The 21998-nt window shown below is 42.9% G+C and overlaps 2 protein-coding genes across 3 annotated transcripts; one reads left to right on the plus strand and one right to left on the minus strand.

The window, feature by feature from the left end:
* On the minus strand, positions 1-6689 carry stard7 (StAR related lipid transfer domain containing 7). The gene is made up of 8 exons (XM_069164111.1): positions 4459-6689; positions 3992-4155; positions 3824-3873; positions 3361-3471; positions 3064-3146; positions 2860-2959; positions 2678-2762; positions 1-2384 (listed from the first exon to the last, which is right to left on the minus strand). Exons 1-8 carry the CDS (start codon positions 4905-4907, stop codon positions 2206-2208), a joined length of 1221 nt encoding a protein of 406 aa, XP_069020212.1. The 5' UTR covers positions 4908-6689; the 3' UTR covers positions 1-2205.
* Positions 6690-9330: 2641 nt separating this feature from the next.
* slc20a1b (solute carrier family 20 member 1b) lies at positions 9331-21968 on the plus strand. Of its 2 annotated transcripts, none has more exons than XM_069164129.1 (11): positions 9331-10414; positions 10911-11634; positions 12003-12143; positions 13079-13164; positions 13455-13551; positions 17217-17336; positions 18576-18857; positions 19041-19674; positions 19795-19980; positions 20124-20208; positions 20391-21968. In XM_069164129.1, the coding sequence occupies exons 2-11, from the start codon at positions 11292-11294 to the stop codon at positions 20544-20546; spliced, it is 2130 nt and encodes a 709-aa protein (XP_069020230.1). In that variant the 5' UTR covers positions 9331-10414; positions 10911-11291; the 3' UTR covers positions 20547-21968. The 2 variants fall into 2 exon arrangements, with proteins under 2 accessions (XP_069020230.1, XP_069020224.1); XM_069164123.1 differs by having other exon boundaries at positions 9331-9719.
* Positions 21969-21998: the final 30 nt, after the last annotated feature.

The raw sequence follows: 21998 nt of genomic DNA on the forward strand, positions 1-21998 counted from the left end.
TTAAGATTCACATGAAGATCTTGTTTATTTGATCCGATTAGTCGCTCTTCCATTTCGATCACTTTTTTAAATCATACGCGTTACATGTGCACACGCTCGTATCCACACAGTCCCTTTACCTGCTCCTGATGTATTTCACGTCTGGTAGCTAATCACAACAAACGTTACACTGCCTGCAAAAAAGGGAAAACAAAGTCGTTTAAGTGACGACGCTTTTGGACTACTGCAGATGGCACGCAGGTGGCTACAAATGACAGCATTAAACCGTTACATTCACACACAAGCGAAACATTAGCGAATATCGCATAATGTTTTATTGGGTTACAATGCTCTCGTAAGTTGTTTGACCATTAACATCAAAAACGAGCATATCCTTTCTCTGTCACATTTTCAACAAGTTTATCTCATCTTGCGCGGTCATTTTTTTTTTTTTTTTTAAATGAAATGTCAAGAAATTCTTCACGAAAGGATATAAATAGATATATTTGTGACACACTGGGAATATACTAATATTCACGTCATAAAAGTGGAACCGACTACACTGGTTTTGAGACAGCTGGTTCACTCTGATGTACCATACATGCAAAGTAGGACATTAAAATTTAGTAGATGATTTTTTTTTTTTTTTTTTTTTTTAACACGAAGGATTTCAGGGTATTTGTGCCAGTCTGTCAGGCTGTAAACAGTTTAGTTTATTAGGCGGTTTTATTCCACATCTTGTGGTGCTTTTTGAACATTCATAACACCCCCCCCCCCTGCGTACAGTTAATTACAAATGCAATAAGGGTGAATTGGAAGGATGGCGTCTGTGGAGTTTCAGTAGGACTCACTTGAACGCAAACTGTAGAATCACAATTCAGGAGAAAAACATTTCAGAGGTTGATGGATTCATAAAAACAGAGATTTCCAGTATTCAGGTTGTGTTTCTATGAATGTACAAGATCTACAGTAACACACAGAAAATACAAACACCCATAACGCCCAAGAGTGCAATCCATGTTGATGAACGCCAGAAAAACAAAACAGACGGAGCTGAAATGGGACGACTTCACTTCTTTAAATCATATGAAATGTTAACGGTTTTATGATGTGGCACAAATGCTCTACATTACTGTGAAAAGGGCATTGGTTTATTAAAAACGTGTCTCGGTGTGATTGCCATGCTAGAAGCACATTAGTACCATTGTATCTGAGGATTTATGTGGTTGTTGTAAGACACTATGCCCCTAATGCTGAAGGACTGGTTTATCTTCAGAAGGCTCGCAGCTTCGACACTCGCATGGACATGGAAGGTCTGAAACGTCAACTGCGCTGACAGCAAACCGATGGCATCACCAAAGCATAAAAGAAAAGCCCTACATTTTTTTAAATATATATATATATATATATATATTCCTTTTTTTTTTTAACATGTATATATATATATATATATATATATATATATACATATATATATATTTCTTTATTTTATTATTTTTTTTAATTCTGTGGATATTTTCTCCAGAACTGGTGTGATTATTATTATTATTATTATTATTATTTTTTTTTTTTTTAATAGTGCCCGCTTTCCAGTCATATGAATCGCTCATGCTGCAAGTTAACGGGATGCCACTTGCATTAAATCTATGAACCCACGAACCATGTTACAAAGTGTTCACATCAGAGGCCTCAGTTCTTCCTCTGTCAGTGCATAATATGGCCATTGCTTTACATTTCAGTGATACTGTCCACCGGATGCCAGGGGTTAAAGTTGAGCGGTCAAACAACAGAATACCAGCCATACAACGGTAAAATGAGAGAAATCGTGCTTTGGCAAAAATATCTCTACAGTTAGGAAATTTGGCTTGATCTTACTAACGGTTGCAAGATTTACATCTTTGCCAAAGAGGGCAAAAATGTAGTGTGGCATCGGCTGAGTAGTAATAGTGTCAGGACCAGAAACCTAAATGATAATTTCCATAGCAATGTTTTCACCAAAGGACAATAACGCTGTCAACAACACGGTCCATTGTTCTTCTGACATCTCATCTCTGACCAGTATCACCACATCTATGGATGGACATGTGTCTTTAAATGCAGGTTGCAACCTTCATTTCCAGTTCATATAAATGTACTCGTACAGTCGGGGTTGGAGGGTTTGATTTGGACTCGAGCACAGGTGAAAAACCACACCAAAGTGAGCCCCGGTGTATAAAAATCTCCATCTCAAGCGTAGATCTGCCCAGGACCACCTGTATGCGTGTTTTCTCCAGTGAGGCGCTCCTGGCTCGGCTGCCGGTTGGAGTCGCTGGATTTGATGACACTTGTGTAGTCGTAAATCCCCACTTCCAAATTCTTGGCCCGCAAGGCGGCAGCATGCAGCTTCTCCAGAAAGTCTGGCATACCTGACGAGTATTAAGGGAGAGCTTTGTCATAATCAGGCTAAAATATGCAGTCGAAAGACGTGTAATGTATACAAGGCCGTATAAAAATACACAGAAATGGAAATGTATGCTAAACATTTGCAGGTTCCAGCTTCCAGTGTGAAGACTTGATGCTTATAGCAATTGTAAATTGAATATATCTGAGGTTTAAGACAAAAAAAAAAGAAGCATTATTTAATCCGTAATTAAATATAATTATGAAAATAAACATGACATGCAGCCCCAAACAATTTAAACCAATGGGAAGAGCTCACCACTTGACACCATCCAGCTCACACAGTATCGGGGAAAGACAGTTTGAGGGTCGTCGCTGTAGGTCAGCAGGTAATCAAATCCATTCTGTGAAGAAAAACACAAAACCAAACTCGGCATCTTCAAAACACAGAACCCTGGATGAAAGTTTAATCGTTTGGGTCGCATCACATTCAGCACAAACCTCATCGAAGGACTTGTGAGGGCGAATGACCATCTGTGACTGGTATGAATGGACTCTGACAAAGTCCTGAGTCTCTGGGACTCTGGGATGCTGCACAGCTCTACATAACAGAATTATACGCAATAAAGTCTTTAGTTTTCCTTATACAACTAAATGTATCAAACACTCAAACATAGCTGGCTCCAAAAACACATCAAGTCCCACCTGGATATCAAGATCATCAGGTTGTTGTTGAAGTCAACATCATAACGGCGCACGTACACATAGTCCCTCGAATACATGGGATACTGTGGAGGGAGATCGAACAAGATTACATAACAGTTGACGGTCTAAAACACAAACTGATGAATATGACGGAACTCTTACTTGCCCTTAACCAAAAGGTAAAGGTCAGTGACACTTTTGCTTGCACAATACAAATTAAAAAGTGCCCAGTGATCACACATTAAGTAGCACATAGAGCCTCCTACCTCGATGTTTAATAACAATCAAGAAACTCACAGGAAAGTGTGTGGCCCAGTGCACAACTTCAGAGCCCGTGTTGACATCTCTGTCCACCACTTCAAGCTTGATAACCAGAGAATCCCACTTCTTCCTGTACTCCGTGTCCAACTGGGGAAAAGGAAACGGAAATAAATATGGCACAGAGTGCTGCAGCTGCTGCTACGCAACACGCAGACAGGAAGTGCAGCTTGGTTATGAAAATCCTAAACAATCTAAAAAAAACAGTCTATGAAATCACATGACAAAGTCTGACTGCCACAAAAACAAAGATGCTGCTTGGTTCAGAAGTTCAGACTTCAGGAATAAAGACATTGCTGCACATCTAAATTCCTGATGAGGACTTACAAGTGCAGCTCTCTCCAACCTTCTCATGACTTCGTGTTGTATGCTGGTAGCCAAGTCGCTTTCACTTAATCTCTTCAATAGTTGAAATTAAAAAAAAGATTTAAGGAGTGTGTACCTGTACATTGAAGAACTGTCTTGGTGTGACATCGTTGTAGGAGCCCAGCACTGCAAGTAAAACACAGAAACAGAGGAGGCTGACTGATCAGAAATCACACCAACTGAGTGTTCAATTATCTGCCTTTTGAAGCCCCAGTAATACGCGTGTGATTGTGAGTGTGCCGACCTCTGTATTCATAGAGGTGACTGTTGGGAATGGGTCGCTTCCACACTCTGAAATCCTTCTTCTCCAGGACAACTTCCCAGCCGGGTACCTGTTGTGCAACCTGAGACCCTGAAGATGTGCCCAGATGTTTGACAGTCTCCAGAGCCTGCAGCTCAAGTCCACACCTTCAAAGGAATGCACATATATATATATATAGGTTTAAGCAGACTGCACAGTTCATACTACAAAGCGGTCGTAACAAAATGCAACGCTGTAAGTGCATACATGACAAATTAAAGGAAAAACACGATATTAACTGTTTTAGTAACGTGTACAGCGACCAGAAGTGTGAAAATGATCCTTTACAAAGACGTAAGACCCTATCGCTCAGTCAAATCATTGATGGTATGTATGAAAGCTGTATTTGTTACGCGCGTGTCAAAGCACAAACGCATCCACACGTGCATTTAAAAAGAGATGTTTCCCACCTGCGTATGTCCTCATCTTGGATCTTTTCGTTCTCCCACATGAAGACACCAGCCAGGGCCGCGATGAGTTTCCCAGTGGGGGCGTGCTTGCTCTGAAACCTGCGCCAGATGTTGACAACCAGGGTCCTCCTGGTTCTCTCGGAGTACAGGTCGGAGTACAGCTCGCCGATCTGGCAGGCGCGCCGAACCCTCTGACCGGTCACAAAGCTGCAGTGGTCCGCAAATATGGAAAGCAAACCTTTCCTCTTCCGCCCGGGTCCCGCGGCCTCGCCGGCACCTGCCCTCTGGAGCCAAGACAGCAGCAGGCCCACGCTCTTGCCCAGCCACGGGACCCTCTCCGGCTTTCCGCTGCCCTCCTCGGCCGCGATCCGGAGGGACCTGCAGCTCCGGAGCCTCATTGCGTTTACGCCGATGTCGCAAATCGGACGACGGGACACGGAGTGAAGCATGGCAGCTGTGACCGCGACGCGCGTTTCCAAAAGACGCAACGAAACGCCAACGGCAAGCAGCGAGGTCAGCTGACGAACTGAGTTGTTATTTACCTCGATGCGGATAATAACGCTGACTTTTAAAGGGTGAAAGTCATAACTTTATTTGGGTTATAAATGCTAGCTCTCTGCCAAACACGCGACATTAGCATTAGCTAACGTTGTCCGCTCGCTCGCTCGCGCGCGCGCGCTCACAAAAAAACGACCGCTCTTATCACCGAGTCAAAACTGGAATAACTGCACGATATTATCTATCTTTCTACTTTAACTGTCGACCTGTACAGCCTTCCCAGAGACTCCTTTACGCTTTTCAAACTCCAGCAGTGCATTTGACCTCCTTTTTCATACTGCCTCTCACACACACACGCCCCCCTCCTGAAACCCCGCCTTACAAAATATAACTCGGACGTTCATTGGTTGTTGTTTTTCCCCCCCGAGACATTGTCATTGGTCCGAGCCGGAGTCTGTCTAATCCAGCAGCTCAGGCATCAGCAAGTGCGGTTGCACAGCTTCACGCCGCTACCAAAACTCACCGAGGACAGGAAGTTGGTGTCGCCCTCTAGTGGTGCCACTCGGAGACAACGTGGTGGCGGAGGTGGAAACATTTAAGATAAACATACCTGCCATCTCTCGCGGATTCAGACGAAATCACACCGCAGTCGTTGTCTTTACATTTCGTATACGTTGATCTTGTCAGACGACCTCCCTGGTTATAAAAAACAAAACTCAAGCAGTGCAGAGCAGCACTTTGGAAATGGCTTGGAAGTGACTGCGGGTTAAAATGTCGTCTTAATGGGCCCCGTTTCAGTCACTATTTCAAACTCATCCTGTGGTCTGTCAACAGAAACAGAAAAATATGTGAATGAGCACAGCATTATTGGATGTTCGGCTGTATTAAAATACGTGAGGCTATGCTTTAGGCAAGCTTGATTTCAGAAGACAGCGGTGTAAAAAGAAACGATTTGCTGTAATAAACATGGTTTCTATTGACTAAAGTTATTATTAGGTCATCTTCCTTCATGTGAAAATGAAATGGCTATTTATTAGCTAAACCGTTATTGCCTATTATGACTTATTGTTCAATTTTCCTTTTCTTTGTTTTGTAATCGACCCGATGTCATTGTAAATGAGGGTCGCCCTCAATGATCTCTCGGGTAGCTGAATAAAGCCTTAATCAATTAATGAAAAGGAGTGATGACTTCTATCTTTGATGTAGGAAAGAAAGCCTAAAATGTAAGATGTTATTAGAATAATGTTCGCCAGATGACGCTATTTAACCACGCAGAGCGTGATAGTGTTAGATAAGTCCAGAAGCCTGGATACCTGATTCATCTGACTTCTTTGTTCAAAGTTAGAAATACAGCTGAAAAATAGGCTTATGTAGGCTACACCCGATAATCTGGCTGCTTAAATGAGCAGAGAAATTGTAAGCACTGGACTCAACCAAGAAAAGGCCCTGTGTGCTCCCCAAGGAACCAACAGCACATGTATTGTCCCCTTTGTCTGACGCTGTCACATTCAGCCATTCATTAAAAAAAAAAAAAAATTTGTGCAAAGTCACATCAAAAATATGTATTAAAATAAGTCAGAGGCTATGATATAACCTCAATATAGGCCCAAGTAAGCTATATTTACTAGTGATGAAGTAAGTGTATCAGAATCAGAAATTCTTGATTGGGTCATTTTACAATTGCTCACATAGCAAACCAGCAGAGAAATTATAAGCATATTAGAAAATAATGAGATAAAGAGATATATAAAAAGTAGGCGCATTATATTACGATATACAGCAACAATATAGAAAAATAAGAAAAAAATTATATATATATATATATATATATATATATAGATAGATATATATCTATCTATATATATATATATATATGTGTGTGCTATGTAAAACATAAGCTACAAAAGTGTAAAATAATGAAAATGTGATGTGATTTGTAAATATGTGTAAATACAAAGCACACTTAAAAGCATAAGCATACTTAAAATATACAATAGACAACGTACTAACTGTAACTGGGGAAGATACTTAATTTAGGTAAAAACAGATCCTGTCTTACTTGTGAAAGCTGTGAAGGATTTAAGTAGGCTTATCATAAAACCATGAGACAAGATGTTTTTGGAGAACAGATCCCTACACAAATAGTGGTTATATCCCATCACATGTCTGTCCTGGGAGTCTGACATTTGATCATTGAACAGAAAATCCCACGTAGTATTAATTCGAATATTTTTCTAATTAGATCTGTGTAACAGCCTATCGGATATACGTAGGAGTCGAGGCTGTTAAACAAACAGCTGTAACATGACCTCCTTGTCCTTTCCTGACATCGATGGCTCCACTGGTCACCTTACTGTAACAGATATCGTGTTAAGGGAGTAAACAAGGATGACTGCTGGGTTTGGCTGAGGTGGGAGTTAAAGAAGACGCAGATGACATCTTTAGAGGTTACGGTTGGACATCTGGTTTAAAAGTCCTGGACTGCTAAGTTTTGATGTAACCGCCTTTAAGAAATGCTGCCTTCAGGTGCTATAGAACAATAATTAAAATGACCACGACCGATCCTAAAAATTGTCCAATACACAGGGGACCGCCGAAATTTTCCATGACTTTCAAAGAGGTGACGTCAAACAGGCAGAGACAATAAAGGGAGTGGGCTCCAGTGGTAATAATGTAGCGTCTGTGCGTCTGTGCAGTATTGTCATTAACACCCGGTCAGCTACGCAAGTGACGTGTTTAGAGAAGCCTCGCTGTTTTCTACATCGTGGTTGACATGCAAACACAAAAACACGTTTGTCCCAAACTATTTATCGGACCCCAACATACTTTGCTATGCTTATCGAGCACTTCTTCCATTCAGCATATCACATCTCTCGATTAACATAATAAAAGAATGGTGACCAAAGAAAACGACTTTTGTTCGAGGGTGAATGTTGTTATCCGGTCGGGTGCACTTCAATGTGTGACAAGTCGTCTGTAATGCAGTTAACATCACCACCACCGGCTGTTTTCCTGCAATGTTTTGATGCGACATTGTTTCCCATCGTTAGGAAAGCTGAGTCTATCATTTGTGTCTGTTTCTGTGCAAGGTTTAAATTGGTGATAATTTATGCAATGATTAAAAAAATGTACTTCATGAGATAGATAGATAGATAGATAGATAGATAGATAGATAGATAGATAGATAGATAGATGGATGGATGGATGGATGGATGGCTGGATGGATGGATGGATGGATGGATAGATAGATAGATGGATAGATGGATAGATAGATAGATAGATAGATGGATGGATGGATGGATGGATGGATAGATAGATGGATAGATGGATAGATAGATAGATAGATAGATAGATAGATAGATAGATAGATAGATAGATAGATAGATAGATAGATAGATAGATAGATAGATACTACCTAAATTGGCCTATAAGTGCAGTTTCTGAATAGCCTACTTTGTGACATGTATATGCTGGTATGTTAAAGTACAGACATGTATCTACTGGTAGTAGAACTACATATTATTTACTAAAGTAAACGTACAAATATGGAAATGTAAAAATATTCCATATCAAGTAAAGTCCTGCATGATCTAAGTAAAAGTAAGACAGCAGATCAATCTGAGCTGTCATCAGATGATGAGGTTAATGTAAGAGGAAAGAAAAATTCTGATCCACAAATCTTTTTTCAGTTGTTGGACTTTTTTTTTTTCTCTCTAATCCTTTTTAGTTTTGGTGAAATATGGGATCATTTATGTGGAATCAAGACATGTGAAATGTGACCCCAACTAAACACTGCTTTGTAAACTACTGATTTAATCTTTAACAATGTTTTGTATTTTGAAATTTGGTGGTATTATCAATTGTGTCAAATATGTATCTGAGAAGTAATTAAATGTAGTCGAGGAGAAAGCACACAACGTCTCCTGAGATGTAGTGGACTGGAAGTTTAAAGTAGCATGAAATGGTAAAACTCAACTGCAAGTACCTCAAAACTGAACTCAAGTAGAGTATTTAAGTAAATGTACGGAATTGCTTTCCACCACAGAATGCATGTTCTTAATATGCAGGCATCCAAATCATTTACTGCTTAATCAATAAGGTCTGATTCTTGTTGTGCACTTATTGTAAGTCGCTTTGGATAAAAGCGTCAGCTAAATGTAATGTACAGAAGAAACAGTGAGCATTATTTTAGTGGTGTTGTATTACACTCTGTAGTGTTTGTAGGTTGTCAGCTTTACGTATATAAAGAGAAAAGAAATACTATGAAAGGAAAAAAAAAAAAAAAGACTCCTCAGTGAGTTTTTTCGACGAGCACCACGCACTGATCACATGACGAGCTTTTCTAACAGCTGGGGAGGTGGGGGGGGGGGGGGGGAGGGGCGGGGCTTATCGAAGGGTGTATCCAATAAAAAAAAAGAAACTCCTCCAGTTCCGTTCAGCCGGAACAGAGACTTCTACACACATGCGGCTCCGACGCGTTCATTCAAACTGAGACCTTCACGGACTTACTTTACATCGAATTAGACAGTCGTAAATACCGCCTTTGACGTAGTCACTTTGTTGTTTACTCGAGGCAGCTTCTTTTTTTTTTTTTGGACCGGGATCTATTTCATTATCAGTTTTATTATTATTATTGTTTTTTTTATTATTATTATTATTATTATCCCGCGCGCGCTACCGTACCGTTACGTCGTGTGGGCGCGCAAATTAGCTTCCCGGCTAACAAGATCTATTCTCCACAGGAGTGACAACTGCAAAGGCTGGTAAGTTTAAACCATTTTGATTTTGTATCTAATTAAAGAGCTAAGTTTTTTTTTTTAATTTTTTAATTTATGAACACCGTAATTAAAGGCTTGCATCGTAAATGTTCGTGCAAAGCTAAGGCTAAAGAGTATTGTATTTACGTTTAATTCAAACTACGACTGATGTGTTTTTACTGGGTGAAAATACAAAACACGGGGAGTTTAAACGTGTTTATTAATTCAGGGCCGATTACGGTCGTTGATTACGGGCTTCCGTGAATAGGACTCGGTAGTTCACGTAATGTTTACGGCCCGTGAAAACGATGTCCTTTTACATTTTAGTGGTCCCCTAATTGTTTAGCGGTACCGACCACATGCCTACCCGGTGTCTTTGGGACATCGTTAAAATTGGGAGCACGCGAAAACGACGATTGACACCCGGCGGTGCCGCATCTGTGGCGTGGGTTCCCTAAACTGAGTCACATCCGGTTGCGTCGACGTTTACGAGGAAAAAAAAAAAAAAACCCACACGATCGAAAACAGCGCTTAAAACGTACGACAGCTTTAAAACACGGCCGCTGTTACGTTGACGAGACATTTTAAAAGACTTTCGTCTCGGGTCTTTAACATGTCCTTCTGCTCTACAGGCGCGCGAGAGCCGTAGTGGACAGGAGGAGCTCGTGGTCAGGTCCGAATGGATGACGACACGTGCAGACGTAGGAAAAAGTCACGATGTTTTGTGCCGATGACGGCACTCCTTATCACGCGCAGCGCCCCCTTTTTTTTTTTATTTATTATTATTTTTTTTATGTTCACGAATAATCACCAGGACGGTAAACCGATGAAAGGAGCGAAGCGTGTGGGTCAACATAAAGGACGCCGGTTTAATAATAATCGCGGTCCTTCGTGCGCCATTTACTAAAAAAATGGCCTCGCGTTGACATCTCGGGAAAGACAGCAACAAGAGGTCCTCCCTCCGTTTCAAGCGTTCACTACTGATCTCCATCGCTTCCTTTTCCGCTTTTGTTGTTGACGTGAATGCCGGCCATTCCTCGTGTGAAACCCTCTTCGTCCTTTCCTTTGTGTTGCGTTGACGTGTCCTTATTTTATTTATTTATATATATATATTATTTTTTTTAATGAACCTCCACGTGGAGGTGAAATGAGGAGAAAGTAGTATTAATACGAGCCTTTTCTGTGTTTTCTTTCCAGGATGTACACATCCGCAGTCACGGTTGCACAATGGCTGGCTGTTCACTCCGCTTGAAGGCGAAGCTCCCAAAGAACAACAACAGATCTAGTATAATTACAGGATAGCAATAAATCTGCACTATACCTCTTGTTTACCTTAATTGTTTTCTGGTCATATCCAGATAAACCTTTTTTAAATATTTGCACTGCTGAATTCCTGAAATCCTGTTAAGACAGGTGGGCCTAAGGAATAGCTAATTATTTATTTTTATTTTGTACCTCTATTATTTTATTAGCTGCTGTTTAGAAGTAGTATTATATAATAAGCTATTTAAAAAAAAGAAAAGAAAAGGCATTCATTCCCTTTAAGATTGTGAAGCAATTCCTATATAGTCTACAATCATGGTTTCGACAACTATGACCGCAATAATACTGGCCGCCACGGTGGCAGCCCCCACTGCTCTCACAGAGTACATGTGGCTGCTCATTGTCGGCTTCGTCATTGCCTTCATCTTAGCCTTTTCAGTGGGTGCCAATGATGTCGCGAACTCGTTTGGCACAGCCGTGGGCTCAGGAGTGGTCACCTTGCGACAGGCGTGCGTTCTGGCCACGGTGTTTGAGACGCTAGGCTCCGTGCTCCTGGGTGCCAAAGTGAGCGAAACCATCCGCAAAGGTATCATCGACGTAAACATGTACAACGGCTCCGAGCACGTGTTGATGGCTGGATCCGTCAGTGCCATGTTTGGTGAGTATTTGCGGCTTCTCTCGCATTTAGTTACGCCTGCGGTCACTGAACCCTTGCAGACAGATCTTGGCGTGGGCTTGTCTCGCATGCTTGAAGTAGAAAATTGAGATGTCAAGCCGACACCTTGGAGTTGGGCGTCTGCCTATCGTTTCATGAAGAATTGCCCAACTTACTCTGCTTTTTTTTTTTTTTTTTTTTTTCTTCTTCCCCCTATTGAAACAAGAGCTTTAAACACTTTAAAACGTTTACCAGTTTCTACGCCACTTTTTGACCGCTGATCGCAATTTGTTGATTTATTGTGGCGTTTAAAAAAGCTGCGGTGATTTCAGCGTGTTGACTAATGTCATCAATTCATTTGTTCTAATTAGGTTCTGCTGTGTGGCAGCTGGCCGCCTCATTCCTTAAGCTCCCCATTTCTGGAACACACTGCATTGTTGGTGCTACTATTGGCTTCTCGCTGGTTGCCAAAGGCCAGCAGGGAGTCAGGTGGTTGGAACTCCTCAGAATTGGTAAGGAAGACACAAATCAGCTGACCTAGAAATGCCCTTGCAACAAAGACTGTGTCACTGTAACGACGGGTTGTGATTGGTAAAACAGCGTTATAATAACACTGCAGCCAGTGTTTTGTCTGTGTGAGGACTTTCAATATACGGGTTTAAAAAAAAAATTCATAAACAGCCTTTGCAGGTTCAAAGCTACATTCAGAACATAAAAAAATGTGGCTTGTATAAATTGTGAGGGATTCTTTTAGTCGCTAATGTTGTGGAAGTTTGAGTTGGGCTGCACTGATGAAAAAGACTTTGACAAGCTTGCAACACTACCCAGAAAATGTGAAGCAGTTTTACAATTTGGGAATATACAGAAGCAGACAGAATTTCACCATTTATTGCACTTGATGGTGTTGTTTTTTTTTTTTTTTTTTTTTTTTTAGGTTGACAAGATTTAGGCCAGTTTTTGCCCTTTTTGAAAAAACAACCTAAAAGAAGTCACAAATTATAAAGGGTTGTGCGCGAGACATGGAGATATCAACGAGAAACCATATTGACTGATCAGTTGAGTGTCAAATGATCCATCTTTACTGTCCATGAATGTCCACTTTATCAGGAAAATGATTCTAGCTACTATTTAGTACAAAATAGTGACTGTGACGGAAACTGAGTCAAGATTTCCTGTTTAGACCTGACATTATTATTGTTAATAACATGTGCTATGGGGGGGGGGGGGAGATCAAGGAATAGTACAAGACACTTTCAGTTTTTTTTTAAATGTCATCACAGTTCAGATTAAAAAGGTGAAAAGGAAAATGTTTTTTCTTCGAATGAGGTGTATAATTTCAAGAGTCGCATGCCTCCGTCAAGATGGCTCTCTGTTTAATTTTTGTGACAGAAAAGTCCGATATTACAGTTCCACTAAATAATAATGCTCCTATTTATTCCATTTGCAGTTAGTTCCTGGTTCCTGAGTCCCCTTTTGTCTGGAATGATGTCTGGCGTTGTTTTCTACTTTGTGCGCATATTCATCTTACACAAGGTAAGCCTGCTGTTATCAGATTGAACACAATACAGGAACTCTCTGGAGCAATGGGTTTAGCGTAGTGTCAGTGCTGCCCCGGTCCGCGCCCAAAGTGAAATTGAAGACATTTTTTATACATGGCCATAAACAGCTACTGTCCTCTGAAGCAGCCCCTTGTCCACGCGTGGCTCAGATTACCGCCATGCTCCTGTTGTGCCGCCAACTGTAACCTGACAGCGAAATGGGGCTCTTCCGTTTGTACAGTGGAATTTGTCTTTCTGAATCGGTACTCTGTTTGGTCCCTGTAGAAAGACCCGGTTCCTAATGGACTGAAGGCCCTGCCCGTCTTCTACGCCATTACGATGGGAATCAACCTGTTCTCCATCATGTTCACTGGCGCTCCGAGTGAGTATCATTGTTTCATTCTGGTCTGCATGCCTGCCCACAGCCACAGCTTAAAATAAACTGCTCCCTCAGACAGCCGGATGCCCGCACATATTCCAGACCGAACCAGACTGTTTACCGTTTTTCACAGAAGCCGTGTTTATTTTCACATGTTTTTTTGGGGCTCTCTTGCTTGTGGTTCTATGTGGGTCATAGCTGGAATGAAGTTTTTTTTAGAGTGGAGCACAACAGGGAGATGGAAATAAGAATTCACTTAACTCCTGACGTCACTGTCTGTCGTTCAGACATGGAGGAGGAAAAGAGAAGTAAAGAGGATGTTGTTGAAATAATTGCCTGTTGCTAAGTTGTTGTACTGCTGCTCAGAATTTGCGTAGTATTTGTGAATACGTGTTGGTTTTCCCAGAAACTCCCTATTAAACGAGCCACTTTTGCTCCTTCTGTTTTCTTCTCTCTACAGGGCCTAACTGTTCAAGATGTTAGCTGGCCTGGGCCTTTAAATGGCGGCTACAGGCCAGAGTTTGACCAGATATGGTGCGCTGATGTGTGCATGCACATCAGCACACAGCACAGAGAGGAGATCACTTGCAGTTCCAGCATAGCCCGTAACCCTGCTTAGTCAGGCGCATTCTGTAGAGCGGTGTGACGTCCCTCACGCCTAAACGTACAGGAGGACCTGTAATTGGGTGCCTCGCATAAAAAAAAGGTGCGAGATTATTCTGTAGACACCTTGGTGTTTTTTTTTTTTGTTTTTTTTTGTATTCACACTGACAACATCAATACATTCGAGCCAGTTTAACCTTTTGGATAATCTTCAATGGGTCCTCTGATCATCATTTGATAACGAGTTTAAATGAGGGTTTTGTTTTTAATCCTCAAAGTCATGTGGTGAATTCAGGTTCTGTTTTGGATACTATGCTACTCCGGCAGGCGGGGCCACGGCAGCTCATTACTGCTGATATATGCGCTCTAATGCAGCAGTATCTACTGCAAGCAGAGTACAGTGTGTTTGGATTCCTGTGATAGGACTCGCCGTTCCCCTGATCTACATGCTAGCGTAGTGGTGCGATTGGACACCAGGCGTCCCGCAGCACATTCCCATACTCAATATATATATATATATATATATATATATATATATATATATATATATATATATACACACACACATACACACCAGTGCCAGAGACCTCAAGTCAGCATGTGCAAAAAATTATTGCAATTTGAGTGTCAGCTGGCGAACCTTTGCCGATGAGGCTCGGTGTGACTTGGATGTTCACACCCCGTAAATCACTCGGCTGCTGCCACGCCACTGCAGCCCCTTTCATTTATATAATGAAAGCCTACCCTGAAACACATTTAACATTTGATTTCGCAGTCTTTAAATGTTGGTCGTCTGACTATGAAGGCGGGTGGTTTTCCAAGTCGGTAGACAAATTGCTGTCAACTCTAGCGTGGCATGTCAGAGAGACTAGAAAATGTTTCCTACTTCAGCCGAGTTTACCGTCAAGCCTATCCATGTGGCTGCCATCAGAGAAACGTCCCACCGCCTGCTTTGAATGCAGGTCTAAACTGATTTCTTTTGTTGCTGTTGTTGCATAGTAGAGTGTGTGTGTGTGTGTTTCAAAGTGCTGAGTGTCACAGTGACGGTACATTTTGGCCTCCTCACTCCAGCCTCAATGGACAAACTTCAATGTGTTTAGCTGGATACAGATTTTCTGCCTGGGTTACCCCTCTGAAAAACAAACACCCCGTGGCGTCGGTTACTCCGGCGACGCCAAACAATCGGCAGCATCCCATTCATACACGATTTGTTTTTAACCCGAGCCGTGGACCTGAAACAAAGTCTTCAGCGGCCGCTGTCGTCAACTGTAGTTTCATGAATATTTATTAATTGTCAGGAGTGAATGTTAAGCTCACGGATCTCGTCGGTACTTAATGCAGCTGTCGCTTAATCCTAATACTGTTGGTAGGTGCGCGATTTAGCTCGACACTAAAGTAAGGACAAATAACCGAGGGCTCCTCCCCAATTGAGTCATAAACGGACACTTTTAACTGTCACGGTGATGGAGGTCGGTGGTGAGCTGCACGGACACCACTGGGGGAGGCGGGGGAGGATGGGGGGGGGGAGAGAGAGACAAACTATGTTATTGTGTAATGTAGTCCAGGGGATACACAGGTTTCAGGGAGGAGTTTGGAACGCAGCTGCGGTTGAATTTTATTTCCTGTGCAGACCCACTCATCCCACTGCATGGTTGTGGTAGAAACTCACCCCTTTGTGTGGGAGTGTTGATCAGAGTTCCAGACCAGAGTAGTTTTTTTTTTTTTTTTTTTTCATTCTTACTTGAAAGTCTCTCGCAAACAAGTCGCCACGCATGTGGATGCTCTCATGGAACCTCGGTCAGCTTCGGGGAGGGTTTTTATATATATATATATATATATATTTTTATTTTTTATTTTGATGAATCGTGGCGAGCGTAGCTGCTTGGTGACGTGTAGCCGAACCACACCTGTCTCTGAACGTCTCGCCACACGTGAACCGGTGCACTCCGGGAGCCTCAGCTGTTACGGAGCCGTCTCCGGGGGTTTTTTTTTTTCCTCTTATGCCTCTCCCGTCCTCAAAGGACTGGGCTTCCATTGCGTAACTAAATAAACATCAGTTCGGTGCTCTGCAGTCTCATGCTGCAGCGTGACTCAGTGGAGAGAGTGCACTGTGGACTCTGCTCTCAAATGAAGACGGCAACCTACTACCCATATCGCCTACCCTTGACTTCTCATTTCCCATTTGTTTATCTTGAACTTCCGAAACACTCCCAAGCTAGTGGACATGTTGTTGTTTTTCTTCTTTAAAAAAAACAACAAAAAATGATATATGGTCAAGGTCACTCCGCCAGAGATGGTGTTTTCTGCAGCTGCTGTTTTGTTTTCATCTAACCACACTGTTGACTTGAATTGTGTCAATATACGAAGGTGACCGCTTCCCCAGGGAAATTTGAATAGTTACTTTCAGCCAGCATGCACTGTGCTACAGCCACCTCTGCTGCACTAGCTATGCTGCAGTGTTGGCAAGAGGGTGCCATTATTGCTAGGTCAAACACCCACCCCCCACCCCCACCCTCGCCTTTTCTCCTGCTTTTTCTACCCAAGTTATGTCTCCTTATACGGAGCTCATTGTCCACATTGCGGTTGTTTGCCGGACACCTGGGGGCGGGGGGGGGCCACGGTGACATTCGCGCTCTTTCATCTATCAGGTGTTACATAACCGTTTACAACTAGGGGTACACTCGCTTTCCTTTTTTCTTTTTAACTACGTGGCACAAAGAAAGCGACGCAGTCGAGCTTGTTGTTAACAACCAGAGTCGGAAGATGGCACGTTGAAATGACTGCCCTGTAATTAACTTTCATTTATTGGTGCCGTTTATGTGGTTTCTTTTCAATGAGGAAACCTGTTCCTCCTTATATGACCTCATGTGGACTTGTAAATACTATTTTGGCCGACGTTTTTACGAGTTTATACAACTTTCCACTTGTATTTGGGGTTATTCCAGTCTAAATTCAGTGTGTGTTGTCCGTCAAGAAAGGTAGCACCTGCTGCCTTGTGTTTTAAAACTGCCTCTCTCTATTTGCTTTTGTGTGTTGTGTGTGTGTGGCACCTGGTGATCCTTCAGTGCTGGGACTTGACAAGGTCCCTTGGTGGGTCATCCTGCTCATCTCACTGGGCTTCTCTCTGCTGACCGGCCTCGTGGTCTGGTTCATTGTTTGCCCTTACCTGAAGAAGAAGATTGAACGTAAGTATTATTTATGTTTTTAAACCGTACAATGACTCGGGTTTTCAAATCTCCGTCACCAGTTGTTTTTAAAAAGAAAAAAAAAAGATGGCTTCCCTCCTTAAACCATTGGACAAATGAGGGATGTAGTGTTGCACATGTAACCTCTTTACCGATTCACACAGAGGGATCATATTAATCCAGCAAATGGAGCTCAGTGATATTTTATCATGATGAAAATCATCCAAAAATACCGTTTTTGTTATTTAATCCTGGATTAAAGTTGAAATCCAAGATTTATTTGGATTTACGCACCAATAGCGTTATTGTCTGTTGAAGGGCATCGCCATTCGTTTTAACCTCTGTGAATGTGTTGTAGCACAATGCTATTATACTCACAGATTCTCATGACAGCTCTAGTCTCGCTACTTATTCTGTTACTTCATTAACAATCTGTTAGGGCAGATTACAGAATAGCTGTGTCTGACCCTATGAAGGGAATCAGGCCTACAAATTCCCATTAGTTTTTTTATTAAATTTGACACAACCTTTGGATTCCAAACTTGATTAAAAAAATGTATCGTCAGGGATGGACTTTAAAATTGTTTGAGTGACACTGACCTACTTTTCACTCCGATTCTCTTTTTAAAAGCAGCAGGTTTCTCTGACCAAGCACAATGTTTCTAGTTCAGCGTCTGTCCAGGAGACCGGCTGACTAATTGGGTCACAGGGATCCACTAATTGGTCTTTACCTCCTTGACTAAAATAAGCCAAGGTTGACTTAAGGCATTGACATGGCATTTGGATAGAAGGCCGTCTGCTTCAGCTCTGGCCTTGACCAGTTGTGATGATGCAATGCGGCTAAACGGCCAGAGCACTCCCAGGATTTATTTATCAAATTAACAATATTGGCACCGAGTGTCTGCTTCACTTTAAAACCACAAACAAATGTTACGTGAGCCTCCGGTTGTGTGGAGTCTTAACATCTTCCATAACTTAAGCTGCTAGCGGTAGTGTAAATATGTTCCTTGTAATCCCATTTATCTGATCCTGTGAACGCAGCAGCTCACTTCTGAACACCGGTAACGTTACATTTGTACAACAAAAGGTTTTCCGAGTCTGGTTATGCAATTCGTACGACTCCCTGCAGCTGTAGTTGAGAGGAAAAACGCGTGCCGTGCCAGGATTCCTCTGCTGTACTGTGTAAACGTTTGGACATGACCCGAGGTATATCTCGCTTCCCAACTCCTCCCCTACTAGGAGATATCAAGTCTTCCAGCCCCTCGGAGAGCCCCCTGATGGAAAAGAGAGAGCTCAGAGAGGCCCAGTGTCCAATTCTGAAGCCGACGGCCAAGGAGACGTCTACACCTATCGATGCAGCTGTCAATCAAGACTCCCCTGCTCAGCCTCAGGCTGCCCCTGAGGAGCGCAGGGTCGCGTTTAACATCGGGGATTCTGACGACGCCGACATTAATAAGGAACAGAAGGTGGCATTTGACATTGGAGATTCTGACGACACGGACTACAGCAGTGCAAGTGACGGTAAGTACGCCAAAAGACAACACTGGTAATACTTTTATGTGCAATTAAAATTACGTACTGACAGCTAAATGGTTATGGGGTGTAAAATTCCACAATGAAGAGCATTTTTCAAATGCAACTCTGCTGCCAACTGCTACAACTGACTGCAAGTTGTAATCAGTCTTTTCTTGTCCTTCCTTGCAGCCCCCAAACAGGTTCAGTCAGACAGTCAGGTCAGCAACCAACAAGTGCAGCAGAGCAATGGCTCCACAAACGCCACCAATCAGGTCCAGTTCAACAACCATGCTCAGTTCAACAACAGGCCGGCACAGCTGCCAAGTAACGGTTACAGCCAGTACCACACGGTCCACAAGGACTCGGGCCTCTACAAGGACCTGCTGCACAAGCTCCACCTGGCCAAGGTCGGTGACTGCATGGGCGAGGGCGGCGACCGACCCATCCGGCGCAACAACAGCTACACCTCCTACACCATGGCCATCATCGGCATGCACGGAGACTTCAAGCACAAAGAAGGGGATTTCCGCGCCAGCGAGGACGGCGACAAGGGCCCCGGGTCGGGCGTTCCGGAACGGAAGCGTGTGCGCATGGACAGCTACACCAGCTACTGCAACGCTGTGGCAGAGCACACAACCCCGGAGGCTCTGGGAGAGGGTGACGTGACGCTAGAAATTAGGAAGGAGGATGCCGGCAGCAGCCGTAGCTCTCTGGATGACGACCGGCTCGAGGCCGACAAACCAGAGGTCTCGACCCTGTTTCAGTTCCTCCAGATTCTCACCGCCTGCTTCGGCTCCTTTGCCCACGGAGGCAATGACGTCAGGTACGTGCTCTCCCTAAATGAGGCTCGTGTTTGTTATCGGTATTCAGGCTGTTGGGGACATTTTTTACTTGCCACAACTCTTTTGGCCACTGAAGTAAACCCCGTTCTCACCTCCTGCAGCAACGCCATTGGACCATTGGTGGCTTTGTACTTGGTTTACCAAACGAGCAACGTGATGACGGATGCGCAGACACCCATTTGGCTGCTGCTCTACGGTGGTGTGGGCATCTGCGCTGGACTCTGGGTGTGGGGTCGCCGGGTGATCCAGACTATGGGCAGAGACCTTACCCCCATCACCCCCTCAAGGTACAGACTCCACAGACGGCACACAATCCGTTTGTCCCGGTCATTCAAACCACATCTTTCTCAGACACTACCCAGTCTTTGAATTTATCAGGCTGCTCAGAAACATCAACCTGAGACTGTTGTGTTTTTTTTTTCCCCTGCAGTGGTTTTAGCATTGAACTGGCCTCCGCCTTGACTGTTGTGGTTGCATCAAACATTGGCCTGCCTGTCTCCACCACCCACTGCAAGGTAAGCACTGTGGTCTGGGGGAGGGGGGGGGGGGTCTTTTTAATAGGCTCCAGTAAACAGTCTAGTAGGAAGTCCAAACGTGGAGCAAGTTTGTCCTCAATAAAACTTTCCAGTTCAGATGTGCAGGCAGATAATTTGGAGGAGGACGAAGGGGTTTATCGGTGTACCCCTGTGTTTCCCAGGTGGGCTCCGTGGTGGCAGTGGGATGGCTGCGCTCAAGGAAGGCCGTGGACTGGCGTCTGTTCAGAAATATCTTCATGGCGTGGTTTGTGACGGTGCCCATCTCCGGTCTGATCAGCGCCGCCATCATGGCCATCTTCATCTACGTCATCCTGTGAGCGTTCGGCCGCGCCCCAGGCGGGGGAAGGAGAAAGAAGCCGCTCCAGTGCGCACCAGGAGAAGAGGAGTAAAGTTGGAAGGCCAAAATATATCGCTTACCTCAAGCCAACAACTTCGGAAGAAAAAGGAAGGAGGAAAAAAAAAAAAAAGGTTTGAAAGGACTTGTGACATGGGCCTGTGGTTCTTGACTGCATCACTTTCAACCTAGAATTTGCTGTTTGTTCCATTTGGTTCACATAACTTCCAGTTGGAATCTTGTATTTCTTTGTTCTTGACTTGCTTTTTTTTTCCATATCACATCATTCTGTAAAGATTTAATCTAAAAACATCAGATTTTTTTTCTAATACTCATTTTCCATGTTTTTTTACTTTACAATTATGTATATACAAACATGCTGTTGTTAATTTTGTTTTACACATTAGACAGAAACGAACAATTAAAATGCAGTATTAGCCTTCTTAGAGATGTAACTCTCCCATCATAAAACACGCTGAACGTAACGTAGACGCACAAGCAGTATTTTTAGGTGAAAACAAGGTTATTGGTGTGTATGTGTTTGCCCGTGAAATTCCAAGAGTTTGTTATTGATGATTTTGTATCACCAAAACTGGGATGTCATTTTGTTTTTTTCCCCCCACTCTGCTAAAGAACAAAATGGATTTTCAGCCGAGGTTGGTGACCATGTTTTCTACCATATTCTGCGAAATGATTCCACCATGCTCAAAGCGTTGCGGTTTCATTAACTACGGTCGAACTAACTACGAGAAATACTGTATAATTAGTCCCTAGTCGGTGGATTATCCGTCTACACATCCGGTTCTTCGTGTAAATCTCCTGAGGCTTTACACTCGTCGGTGCAGAAGTAAACTGCCCGAACTTCAGTTTGAGAAATGAAACGGCAGAAAGTCAACCAGAGCAAACAAAAGTGCTCACAAGCAAGACCGTAAGTCTCCTGTTAAAACTTGATTGCATCATCCTTGATGGTTAAATGCTTTTCTAGTTCACCATGTACCAGCTACTTCCAGTATTTTTTTGTTTTTGTTTTTGGGTTTGTTTCCGTAGATTGCACCTGCCGAGGCAGTTGGCTCGTGCTACCTTTCCTCTTTCTCTGAATATCATTAACTAAGGAGGAACAGGGACCTTTTTAAAACTGGAAGTTGTCTAACCGGGTGGTTTGATGTTGAGCTGATCTGTTCTCTCGTTTTGAATGAGCGCAGCTATAAGTTGCATGCCACCATTGTGTGGTCATTTGGCTGCAGTACTAAATGCATTTCAGACCTATAGATGCTGTAGTTGCCTTAATTGTTTTATTTTCCCTTTAGGTACCAAAGAAATGGTTGTTTTTTTTAAAATGCACATCAACATAATCTGCTCCACATTTGTGGATGGAAAAAATGGAAATAAAAAAAATGGGAAAATACTGGTTTTTGAACTGTTTTTTTTGTGGTAA

Source organism: Embiotoca jacksoni, unplaced genomic scaffold (genome assembly GCF_022577435.1).
Source record: "Embiotoca jacksoni isolate LCO1_2020_lvr unplaced genomic scaffold, fEmbJac1.0.p SCAF_10, whole genome shotgun sequence".
Lineage (NCBI taxonomy): Eukaryota > Metazoa > Chordata > Actinopteri > Embiotocidae > Embiotoca > Embiotoca jacksoni.